At 41.1% G+C, this 13,272-nt stretch overlaps 1 protein-coding gene across 1 annotated transcript in view; it reads right to left on the reverse strand.

The window, feature by feature from the left end:
- Window positions 1-13,272, reverse strand: part of MAP4K1 (mitogen-activated protein kinase kinase kinase kinase 1) — a 119,496-nt gene that overhangs the window by 32,641 nt on the left and 73,583 nt on the right. Inside the window, exons 8-12 of the mRNA XM_040323310.1 lie at window positions 10,844-10,916; window positions 10,327-10,458; window positions 7,828-7,890; window positions 2,838-2,919; window positions 154-270 (exon numbers count right to left, since the gene is read on the reverse strand). Of these exons, the coding sequence (XP_040179244.1) occupies window positions 154-270; window positions 2,838-2,919; window positions 7,828-7,890; window positions 10,327-10,458; window positions 10,844-10,916 (467 nt within the window). The remainder of the gene's footprint in view (window positions 1-153; window positions 271-2,837; window positions 2,920-7,827; window positions 7,891-10,326; window positions 10,459-10,843; window positions 10,917-13,272) is intronic.

Consider the following 13,272-nt stretch of genomic DNA (forward strand, 5'->3'; position numbering starts at 1 on the left):
GTTTGCTGTTTAAATAAGTTTGGATCTTGCTATGCAATGAGCGGGGTGGACATAGCATATCTCTAGAGCAGGGGTCTCCAAACTTTTCAGTATACAAAAAATTGTTTTATAAATTAAATTAAATGATTAATTAATTTCATAATAAGACCTTACCTCTGTGTCATCCTCTTCAGGGTTTGAATTTTCACTGTGTTTTTCTGGGTTTCTTAACTTTTCCAGTAATTCTTGTGTTAGAAAAGGACAGAGTCCTGTCTGAGCAACAAACTGGTGCTGTGAAAAGTCAGAGAAAAGTGAAAAAAAGAAGACAAACAAAGAGCAATAGACAAATGACAAGTCACGGTCTTGTCCATGTACGAACTTCGCTTTGCTCAGCAGGGATTGCTCTGCTGATCCCCACTGAGCAAGCGGATGACAGGTACGACTCCGCTCACAGACCTGTCAGAGCCCCACTCCCCTCTATGGGGAAATCCGGTAGAAACGGACCACTTGTCCGTTTTTATCCGATCCGATTCTCCAGACGGATGGAAAATAGGGTTTCGGATCCGGACACTGCTGACATGTGCATGGAGCATGGAGAGTCCCATCAGGTCCACCTGAAAAACTGACAGGCGGACATGATTGGAAAGACTGTGTGAAAGGGGCCTTTGTTGGCTATAGAAGTCAATCAATTTTTTACCTGACACTGCATCAAACTAAGTTTGCAGAAGCCATAAAATAATGTTTAGGCTTCATTTCCACTGGCGTTTTTACAGCCACTTTTCTGAGCGTTTTTTACAGCTTAAAAACGCCTGTCCATGTTATTCTATGGCATCATGCCCACATAGACGTTTTTGAGCTGCAAATGGCATAGGCGTTTTTGAGCTGTAAAAAAAACGCAGGACCAGGGCGTTCTGAAGCTCCAGAGTAGAGCTGTAAAAACGCCAGACGTTAAAAAACGCGCGAAAACGCTCAAAAACGCGACCGCGGCATTTTTAAAGCTGCAGCTCACAAAAAAAATATATATTTTTTTTTTTTTTACAAAATAAACATGGACAGGCGTTTTTAAGCTGTAAAAAAGCCTAACAACAGTGGCTGTAAAAACGCCAGTGGAAATGAAGCCTTAAGCAAAAATTAGACCATTATCATATATCTCCAAATTGTAAAAAGGTAGGTCAATGCCCCAACCAGTTTCTTCTTAAGAAGTACACAATGCTAGAATTCCTGGGTTTCATTCCTAATATGGCAGAAGTCTGAAGAAAAATTATAATGACAGATGTCCTGCTGCTTGAAGACCAGTCATTATAAAGAGATATAGGGCATCAAAAGCAGGAGCATTTCTTTATTCTACTTTTAATTAGCATCCCTTTCCCATCATTAAAGCACACATATAAGCTTCTATGGATAAAAAGATCTACGAGAAGCCTATGATCTGCAAGATTGGCAAATCTGGTTTCTCAGAGCCTTCAAATGTTCCATCAATATTCTGCAACATCTCCGGATATAAACATTAATTCAGATAATAAAGTATATTGCTTTTTTTCTCTTTTAGACTTTTGGAGCGCTGGATCTGGATACTTAATAACTGCTTTGATGCACTTCTGCATATTCTGGTGGAAAAAAGGACACCTACTATGTTCTCTCTGTCATAACATTATTTATTCACTGAATATTAATAAATGTAATTTAAACCAAAAGTTCAGTACCTACTTAGATCATATAAATACATTTTGAAAAGACTTGAACTTGAAGATAAATAAACTAGAACATGCAAGTCATTCCCCAACCCCCATACTATTCCCAAAGCTTCCTATATGTGAGTACCGTATTTTCCGGCGTATAAGACGACTTTCTATCCCCTTAAAATCTTCTTAAAAGTCGGGGGTCGTCTTATATAACCTAACATCCTTACCTTATCCTAAGACATGCAGAATCGCGGCCGTATGTTTTTTCAAAAGCCGCGCCTCCTACGTCTTCTGTTCCGTGATAGGCGGAACACTCAGCTTCCCAGGAGGCACTGTGTTCAGTGTTCGCCTATCACGGAGGCCCTCTCGTCCTGTGTTTAGTGTCCGCCTATCACGGAGGCCCTCTCGTCCTCGGACGTGGGGCCTCCGTGATAGGCGAACACTGAACACAGTGCCTCCTGGGAGGCTGAGTGTTCCGCCTATCACGGAACAGAAGACGTAGGAGGCGCGGCTTTTGAAAAAACGTACGGCCGCGATTCTGCATGTCTTAGGATAAGGTAAGGGCACAGCGAGTCTGGCATGTAATGGGGCACAGTCTGGCATGTAATGGGACACAGTCTGGCATGTAATGGGGCACAGTCTGGCATGTAATGGGGCACAGTCTCGCATGTAATGGGGCACAGTCTGGCATGTAATGGGGCACAGTCTCGCATGTAATGGGGCACAGTCTGGCATGTAATGGGGCACAGTCTGGCATGTAATGGGGCACAGTCTGGCATGTAATGGGGCACAGTCTGGCATGTAATGGGGCACAGTCTGGCATGTAGTGGGGCACAGTCTGGCATGTAGTGGGGCACAGTCTGGCATGTAATGGTGGCACCGTGAGGCGAGGCATGACTAGTAGGAAGGGGGTAGTCTTATACGGCGAGTATATCCCAAAACCAACATTTTGGCTGTAAAATTAGGGGGTCGTCTTATACGCCCAGTCGTCTTATACGCCCAGTCGTCTTATACACCGGCAAATACGGTAAATGCCACAATAGTTTTTACCCCTTCCCTTTTTTTATTCTAGAATTGGGACTATTAGGACTACGCAGCAGGACACCCCAAAGAAAGGATTGGAATGTTTTTCATCGCTATGGTCCTGTCTGGTATATAGCATTCTAGAGGACTTACTGTCAGCATCTTGGAGGCACTTGGTCTCTTCTTGGGGTTTTTAGTCAATGCTATTTTGATAAAGTTGTGGAAAGCTGGGGACCTAAAAGGACAAAACCAGAGAGGAGAACACACAATAAAATCTAAGCCCATGGTTGTTTGACATAGCTGCATTATTTGGATACACAAGACACTGGATACTTTGAAGGTCTTTATTAAAGCAAAGCCCTAAGAAAAAAATGGAAATAGACTTACAAAATATGGATATGTCTTTCTCACTAAAGGACTTGAATTTCTGTGCATTCAGTCCACAGCTCTGCCAGAAGCACAGCCAGGTGGGTAACACAACGAGAAAAAGGAAAAAACACATCTGCAGAGAGATAGTGCTGCTTACCCTGAGAACAAGTATCAAGGGTATTTCCCCCCATTGGGGTTTTTGGGCAGCTCGATTATTGAATTATTATAGACAATGTATTATAATCACACGTACAAAAAAGATTTTCTGGTAGTTAAGATATGAGTTACGGTAGTACAAAAGTAATTACAATTCCATACATATAGGTAGCAAAAAACAACAAATTGTCATACAGCTTGGCATGTGTAGATACAAGCATGGAGCAAAGTCTAACGCGTTTCAACCCTTAAACGGGTCTTCTTCAGCCGTTCAGCTACATGCTACATGCTTGTATCTACACATGCCAAGGTGTATGACAATTTGTTGTTTTTTGCTACCTATATGTATGGAATTTTAATTACTTTGTACTACCGTAACTCATATCTTAAAGGGGTTGTAAAGGAAAACATTTTTTTTTCATAATAAGCATCCTTTACCTGCAGACATTCCTCTTTTCACTTCCTCATTGTTCGTTTTTGCTCAGAAGTCACTCTATTTCTTCTCTGTTCTGTTCACTGCCTGGTAGGCTTTACTGCGGTGGTCAGTAACGTGCTCACCCCCTCCTGGGAACTACATCTGTGTGGCAGGACGCTCTCTACGTGTTAGAGACTTCAAGGAGGTGTGAATTACTGGGCGTGCCGCAATTCATACTGGGAAATGTAGTTCTTACATGAACGAGCGCCGCAAACCAGGAAGTGAATGAGAGAACAGAAACTAGAACGCCGGAGGTGATATAGATGAAGGCATTTAATAGGTATTTACTCGTTTTTTAACAGAATCATTACACTATTATGTCTTGCAGACATTAATTTTAGGCAAAACATTTTTTTCCTTTAGTGACCCTTTAACTACCAGAAAATCTTTTTCGTACGTATTATAAAATAAAACCATTTTTTATACATTGTCTCTAATTCAATAATTGAGCTGCCCAAAAACCCCATTGGGGGAAATACCCTTGATAATGGTGGGTAACACAACTTACTCTGTTACCAACTAGAAATAGAGTGGTGTCACCTCTGCGCTCCAAGCCTGCTGATTGGACAATGGGGGAGCAGCAGAGTTTGATGAGGTTATCTACCTTCCCTCTCCTCTCTGAGTGTTGCTGTACAGGGTATTAAAAGAGCCTTATATCAACTTAAGGACTAGTTGCATTTTAAAAAAATACAGTGAAAGTTGTATTAAACCCTTATGTTGCATACACACGGTCGTTTTTCGGCATGAAAAAAAACGACGTTTTTAAAAACGTCATTTAAAATCGTGTGTGTGGGCTTCACATCGTTTTTGGGCTTCTGAAAAACGACAAAAAAAAAATTTGAACATGCTGCATTTTTTAATGTCGTTTTTTTAATATGTCGGGTTGTAAAAAATGATCGTGTGTGGGCTAAAACAACGTTTTAAATCCGCGCATTCCCATAAGCGAGTTATGAGACGGGAGCGCTCGTTCAGGTAAAACTACCATTCATAATGGAGTAAACGCTGTAACAGACAAAAAAGCGCAATTCGTCTTTTACTAACAACAAGGAATCCGCTAAAAGCAGCCCAAAGGCGAATAGAACTTCCCCTTCAGAATGCCGTTGTACGTGTTGTACGTCACTGTGCTTTGTTCATAATTTTTTTAAAACGATGGTGTGTGGGCAACATCGTTTTTAATGATGAAGTTGGAAAAACTTCGTTTTTTGGACATGCTGAAAAATGTCGTTTTTTTTTTCATGCCGAAAAACGACCGTGTGTACGCGGCATTAGTGTTTTAAGCACTTTCAGCAGCTGATTAAATCACTTAAGCCGACTATACACTAGTAGAATTTTATTAAAAACTGTTCATGTTAAGAGCATTCATTTGATTAATTTGATTCTATAATCATTAGCGGAATCAAATAAACATTTGTTTTTTTAATGATGAAGTTGGAAAAAATGAAGGAGCAGTATGAAACAAATTTTCATTTGTATGTGGTTTTCATTGGGAAGTCCATTCATTCCAAATGTAAAAAGAAAATTAAATCCTCAAGTACTTTCAAACGGCATTCATTAAAGGGGTTGTAAAGCTTCGTGTTTTTTCACCTTAATGTATCCTATGCATTAAGGTGAAAAAACACCTTGCACTCTCCGGCCCCCCCCGAGCCCCCGTTCTACTTACCTGAGCCCCGAATCTCCGTGGGCGCAATCCTGTGTTGCTTTCCCCCAGCCCTTGTCGGCTCTTCATTGGATGATTGATAGCAGCGCAGTCATTGGCTGCTGTCAATCACATCCAATGATGCGGGGGGCGGAGACGAGTCATACAGTTGGCGCCAGGGGCGGACTGACCATTGAGTCACTCGGGCACTGCCCGAGGGCCCCATGCCACTAGGGGGCCCCATCAGGGTTGCCAGGCTCAGTAAAACCAGGGACAGTATGTAAAAATCTGTGTTTTTTTTAGATCTGTCCCTGATATGTCCGAAACTGACATGCTTTTAATGTGAAGATCCCAAGATTTTAGCTGCCCTGCCTCGGCACTGCCTCCTGGCGTGGTGGCCATCTGTAAGCCAGAGGGGCCCCATAATCTTCTATTGCCCGGGGGCCCCATGAGTTGTCAGTCCGCCCCTGGTTGGCGCCTATGGATGCAGATTGTATGTCATGGGAGCATGTCTGCAAGCTAACCCCCTTGGGAGAACGCTTCTCAGAAGGGGTTTGCACTTGCAGGGAGGAGCCGAGACAGCCGCCGAGGGACCCCAGTAGACGAGGATCAAGGCCACTCTGTGCAAAACGAACTACACAGTGGAGGTAATTATGATATGTTTGTTTTTTTTTTAAAAATTAAACCTTTACAACCTATTTGAGAATTTTTGTCCAAATGTTTAACCACTTAAGCCCCGGACCATATTGCTGCCCAAAGACCAGAGCACTTTTTGCTATTCGGGACTGCGTCGCTTTAACTGACAATTGCGCGGTCGTGCGATGTGGCTCCCAAACAAAATTGGCGTCCTTTTTTTCCCACAAATAGAGCTTTCTTTTGGTGGTATTTGATCACCTCTGCAGTTTTTATTTTTTGCGCTATAAACAAAAATAGAGCGACAATTTTGAAAAAAAATTATATTTTTTACTTTTTGCTGTAATAAATATCCCCCAAAAATATATCAAAAAACTATTTTTTTCCTCAGTTTAGGCTGATACGTATTCTTCTACATATTTTTCGTTAAAAAAAATCGCAATAAGCGTTTATTGATTGGTTTGCGCAAAAGTTATAGCGTTTACAAAATAGGGGGTATTTTTATGGCATTTTTATTAATATATTTTTTTTACTAGTAATGGCGGCGATCAGCAATTTTTTTTGGGTACTGCAACATTATGGCGGACACTTGACACATTTTTGGGACCATTGGCATTTTTATAGCGATCAGTGCTATAAAAATACATTGGATTACTATAAAAATGCCACTGGCAGTGAAGGGGTTAACACTAGGGGGCGGGGAAGGGGTTAAGTATGTTCCCTGGGTGTGTTCTTACTGTGGGGGGGGGTGGCCTCACTAGGGGAAATCACTGATCTTCTGTTCATACGTTGTATGAACAGAGGATCAGCATTTCCCCCCCTGACAGGACCGGGAGCTGTGTGTTTACACACACAGCTCCCGGTCCCCGCTCTGTAATGAGCAATCGCGGGTGCCGGGCGGCGATTGCGCCCGCCGGGCACGCGCACGGGACTCGGGGGCGAGCGCGCGCGCCCCTAGTATCCTGCGAGAGACCCGACGTAGAGCTATGGGCTCTCGCGCAGGGGAGCCAACCTGCCGCCGTAAAACGACGGCGGCAGGTCAGCAAGTAGTTAAGTGCTCATCCAAAAATAAATAGTGTATTGCCAGCTTAAGTGAGTATGTTTTTTCTTTATCTTTTCATCCTTTCCTACATTTGAGTTGAAGCATAGGCGTGTGCACAGGATGTGTCAGGTGTACCCAGGCACACCCTAATCACCTAGTGCGCATTAGCTTTATTGCTCTGTGTAGCAACAGGGAGATGGGAAAGATGTCTATCTCACCGGATCTGCTATAAGACTACACTCCTCTTTCATTGTGCCGGCAGGGAGATCAATGTGCCAGGGCCATATATATATATATATATATATATATATAGACACACATGCATGTGTGTGTGTGAGCTTTGGGGTGCACACCCTAATGCAGTAGGCTGCGAACACCTATGAGTTGAAGCGAATAACACGATCACTGTAATGGGTTTCCTGTTTCAGGGTGGCTCCTTTGTCTTGCAACATCCTATGAAGCCATTCTTGCATGCAGGGCAGGGACTAGAGCTGTGTCTCCCTACACTGTGTGTCAATGGAAACAGAGCCCTGTAGCTTAGGATGGCAAGGCTCTCCCCTGCACCTCCCTTCTCTAATTAAATAGATTATCTGCTGACTGCACGGTCCACTGTTTACCCTTTCCTGTAAAGACCAGAAATTCAGGGAAGCAGCACTATTGAAAGGTGTAAACTACAATTGCCAGGGTGAGAATTATAACAAAAAGTTTACTAGAGAATGTTGAGTTTATTCTAAATGCTATAAAAAAAAAAAGCTGAGGGTTTATTACTACTTTAATGATTTATCAGTGAATACAGAGCTACATTTGTGTGGATATTTTATACAGTGCTCACCATTTTGACTTGTCCTTCAGTTTAGGGGGTTGGTAGCCACTTTTAGACATCAGAAAGAGAACCCTGGATGGAGAGAGGAAGGCAGTCATGAGAAACAGAGGCAGATACCATCTTAGAAATTAAGTGAGAAAGGGATGAAGACCATAAACACAATCAGGCTAAATGATAAAACTATAATATATGTTCTATGAATGTGCATATTGAAAAGGCTAAAGGAGCAAAATGCGTGAACATGGACAATCTCTATTCTATATATGCCTAATTCTTCTATCCACATAACTTGCAGTAAGCATTCAAGTGAAAAAGGGAATTATCACAATAATTAAATAGAAAGGGGAACTGGTCATACTGTATGTCTTACAATAAATCCATCTACATTTTGCTGCTACTTTAGAAATATGGATCGCTGTCGCTTTTCTGTTTGAGACAGTTGGGTAGCAGAAGTTTGCACATCTGATTGGTGAAGAAATCTGGTAGTTGTTTCCTATATTTTTACAGTGGTGGCAACATGTTCCATTCTGCACTCATGCAAGCACATGCATTCACAATTTCTCTATTAAACCAGTTTGATCAGATTGCCTGTTACCCATCAGTATTTTCGGATTGTGGGAGGAAACTTGAGAACCCAGATAAAAAAAAAAAAGGAACATACAGATAGTGCCCCCCAGTAGGATTAGAACCCGGAACATTGCAAAGAAAGCATGTTGTCCATTGGTTTAGTAGGATTCCGTTATACATAGACATTGTCAAATTTGTACGTTCTGAGCAACATGCAAGTTACACCTGCGATAAATGTATTTTGCCAATTCTGATGCAGGCCTTTGTTCGGAGCAGATATATTTCTTCCCCACATGTCAACAAGAATGCAAAAGCAGTTTAAGAACCACAGTCCATGGGCATTTGGGTTTGTGCCAGTTGCGTCAGTTGAACATAACATAATTCAAAATTATTTTCAAATCGCAAAAAAAAAAGGGCCACTCAAAGAAATTATATTTAGCCCAAGCTAAATAAAATAGAGTAGTTAAGCTCGAAAAGAGGTTTAACCTTAAACTACGTAGAGGGTTCTTTACTGTAAGAGCGGCAAGGATGTGGAATTCCCTTCCACAGGCGGTGGTCATCGATGGTTTCAAGAAACTATTAGATAAGCACCTGAATGACCACAACATACCTGGTGCAGCTATATACAGTATACATGTGATTCAATGACGGGTGCATTTAACCTGCAGGTGGCCTTTTTCTGATCTGCATGTGATCTGCTTCAAGTGGGTTTGGCATTCCCATCAACTTGCAACACTGGCCCTAAAGCAGGTTGACGCACATTAGAAGATTAAATACAGCTAAAATGCACTTGTCAGTGATTTCTTAATGATTTGAGAAGTGTCCTGCCGATGGAATAGATTAAGCTGCAAATAACATAGTTCAGAAGTCTCAGAGACTTGGTTGGTTGGTCAGTTTCTAAATGAAACCTCTGTGTGTGTGTGTGATAGAGTTTGGTTATTACTGCTCTGTATGTATGTGAGATGTCTGTCATCCTTATAAACTAAGCCTTTAAGTAAAAAAAGGGTTTCCAGTAGGGGAGTAGAGAAAAATAAAAAAGTAATGAAATAAGAGGGATCTGGTTATCGAAGGACTTGTCAGCTACAATGTACTACATTTTTGTTTTTGGGTTTAGAGCAGCCTTTGTCAACCTTTTCAACAGAGAGGAACCCTTGAAATAACTTTCCAGTCTCCGGGAACCCCTGCTAAAAAGTACTATACCTACAACTTGTGATACATTAGTGTGATGGTCAGTGGGAAGAATGCTCCTTACATTTGTGGTCATTGGGAAGATTTAGCCCCTTACAGATAGCTAAAAAGATCAATGGTGTCAGTAAGAACTTATTTGAGAGGCAGAATTTGTTCATTGCTCAAGGGACCCCTAGCAACCTCTGGAGGAACCCTACAGTTCCATGTAACCCTGGTTGAGAAACCCTGGTTTAGATAAACATTAATGCCCCGTACACACCATCACTTTATGTGATGAAAAAAAACGACGTTTTTAAAAACGTCACTTTAATTGACCGTGTGTGGGGGAAAACGTCATTTTATGTCTTGTAAAAAACGACCAAAAAAAATTGAAGCATGCTTCAATTTTATGTGTCGTTTTTCAAAACGTCATTTTTTACTTCACAGAAATTGACCGTGTGTAGTAAAAAACGTTGTTTAAAACTACGTTTTTTCACCCGCGCATGCCCAGAAGCTACTTATGAAGCAAGCTTCAATGGAAAAAGTGGTGAGAACGTAACCTCGCTTTGCTAGAACATTGTGAGAAAAACGATGGTGTGTAGGCAACTTCGTCTTTGAAAATTGAAGTTTCAAAAACTTCATTTTTTACTTCACAGAAAATGTCGTTTTTTTTCATCACATAAAGTGATGGTGTGTACGGGGCATAAGAGTTTTTGTTTAATCGTATGATGATATTTCATTGTTATTTTTCTACATAGTAGTTTGTATGTTTACCTTAAGGGGTGTACGTGAAACATAGGTGGTTGTAGTTCAGTGAGCTCAATGGCTGTAATTCCAAGAGACCAAACATCGCACAGCTCTGTGTATCCCCCCTTCAGCTCCACTGCAGCCACTTCTGGAGCCATCCTAAAAAAAAAAAAAAACATCTGAAGAAAAGGCATAATTAAAGGTAATTATACTCAAGTTGAAATAAATTCTGTAGTTTTTACCCTTTCAATCTGAATAGTCATGAGCTATTTCGTTTTCCTTCCTACAGATTAGTCATAAGAAATTACGATTATGATGCACTTACAAAGTAATTATCAAGAATGAATAGGCTTGTTCAACAGGCTTGTCTTGATATTCTGCTCTCAAAATTTCATAGGCATTCTCTAGGCTGGTAAGCAGAACTGGGTTTAATTACTTTGGAAGTGCATAGAAAAATGGCAATGTCCAAAGTGCAGGAATTTGTGGCAACCAATCAAATTTGCAGAACAATCTGTCTAGTTTTATTTCATTTTAAATACATTACCAGTAAGGTGTTCCAATGAACGAGTTTCTCCGGGCAAAGGTTGCTGTGAGTTGAGCTGAAATTCCAAAATCAGCTGCAAAAATAAGACAATACCAGGTAAATTGCAGGTGTGCCCACTGAAAGATTCGAAACAGGTGTCCCCATTGGAAGATCTCCCTCTGGCCTCCTGTTTCAGTGTGATCTTAAAATTTGGGATTTTCTATCACTTTATTTGGGATTTTCTATCACTTTATGTTTCAGTGACAATAGCCTTCAAGACAAGCAACCAGGGTAAATCTTCCCAGCAGGGACACAAACAGCAATAAAAACTGCCCCTGAGAAATGACCTGTAATAAAATCCATTTCTGGGCTTTAGAAATATGTCTAATGCTTTCCTCTTCAACCACCAGTATCCAAAGAAATGTGCCAACCCTTGGCCGGTACTCTTTGGAGCGACCTAAATTGAAAACCCATTCCTCTTTTTGGAATCAATACCTGTTCAGCACCCTACACGTCTTTCATAATATAGCAAAAACAACTTAAGGACGGCCATACAAGTAGTGAATTTCTTCCCGTGGTTGCAAGAAAGAAATCAATATAGACAGTGTTGATGTGGAAATCCATCCTGCCGGGCGATTGTCTTCTTCCAGTGAGGGAAGCCCTATAGTAGTTACTTGCAATAATCGTAAGCGAATCCGACAGGGCAGTTGTACCCAAGTTGATCGACTGATGAACTTGGTACATTCAGCCTTCACAGTTATCATTTGTATTTCGGCCGGTTCAGCAGGAAGATTTATTATGTTTATGGCTACTCTAAAGCAGAACTTATGTATATCTGAGCACCACAAAATGAAAATTCTATTTATTTAAGGTTTAATATTCAAAGCAAACTCACCCATCTATCCATCCATTCATGCTTTATTTTGATGAGACATTACAGAAAAACAACCCCCTAGCATTTCTAGCTCCGTCCATCTTGAGTAAGGGCAGATGATTCATTTAGAATTTACTTCCTGGAATCCATCTGGCCTCAGCACAAGCATGCAGGCAGGTGAAATTGCCTAGCTGAGAAAGCCCCTCTTCCAGATGAAAGAATAAAAAAAATGCCCATTAAGATGCCTGGGATATATTACATCATTTTAGCCTAGGCCAGGAAGCAACTGAAGAAAGGTAAACATAATATACCCTCCTATCTATTTACTAAGGCTTGTATTATATGGATTAAAAATAGTTCTGCTTTAACAGAGGTTTTAGCACTTTTACACTCTATCCAAAACTGTTAGCTGAAGATACACTTGAAATTTTTTAAAGGGGTTGTAAAGATTTGTTTTTTATTTTCTAAATCTCACTTCCTGTTCCTCCTCAGTAAGCTGTTCTGGCTGACTAAGCCCCAGCCAGAGCGGCTCAGATGATGGGGATAAGCTTACTGAGGAGAAACAGGAAGTGAGAAATTCAGACAAAGAAAAAACAAAGTTAGAAGGGAAATCGAAAGAAAAAGGTAAGTGAACCAACAATGCACTAGCTTAAAGGAATCTATTTAGAAAATAAAAAAAAAACCTTTACAACCACTTTAATGTTTATGCCACTGTGGCCTTAAAATTTCACTCAGAAGGGGAAGTTTCGTTCTTCCTCCTCCTTGCCCCTCCACATTTTTTTCTTTTTTGGGGGATGGGGGAGCGGGTAACTGGTTTTAACAAGTACACACTGCCACTTCTGGTGCCTGGGTCTGAAAATCGGTGAAAAAACAGCTTGGGCGAGAACAGCGCAAGATCCCTAGACAGGCGACTGTCAGTTTTTGTAGCTTCTGACCTGATTTTCATGCATGTGACTGAAGCTTCTCTTTAACAAACTTCTCTTTTTAACCTCCCTGGCGGAAATCCCGAATGTGGCTCGGGGTGAATTTATATTACCAAAAGCAGAACCCCGAGCCACACTTGGTATTGCGTCACAGTATCCTGGGAAAGTTACTCACCTTATCCCCAGGATCCTACAATATACTCCCACTGTGTCTGTGGGCTATGTACCTCGCTCGATCAATATGCCGGGCTCCATTCCTTGCGAGCGTCGCAGCGCACAGGGAAGGAGCCAGGCGGCAAATTCAAAAAGTGAAAGAAATATAACACATACAGTACACTGTAATCTTATAGATTACATTACTATATCAAATTATTTCACATCCCTTTTGTCTATAATGGTTTGTCCAGTGCCCTGAATGCAGTTTTATATTATATATACTGTTCTTTCTGCCTGGAAACTGGAGATTGTCCATGGCATCCAAAAAGTGTCCCCTTCCGTCAAAAGTGGTTTTAGAAAACAGCTAGAAAACAGCAATAGTAAATTAGAATCACGCTCAGAATTTAGCGATAGCGATTTGTGGGGAAATTCCTCATCAGACACTGAAAGTAGCAACAGCGACAATTCTGCAACTGAGCAAATTTCAGTGTTTCTGA

Source organism: Rana temporaria, chromosome 9 (assembly GCF_905171775.1).
Source record: "Rana temporaria chromosome 9, aRanTem1.1, whole genome shotgun sequence".
NCBI classification, from domain to species: Eukaryota; Metazoa; Chordata; class Amphibia; order Anura; family Ranidae; genus Rana; species Rana temporaria.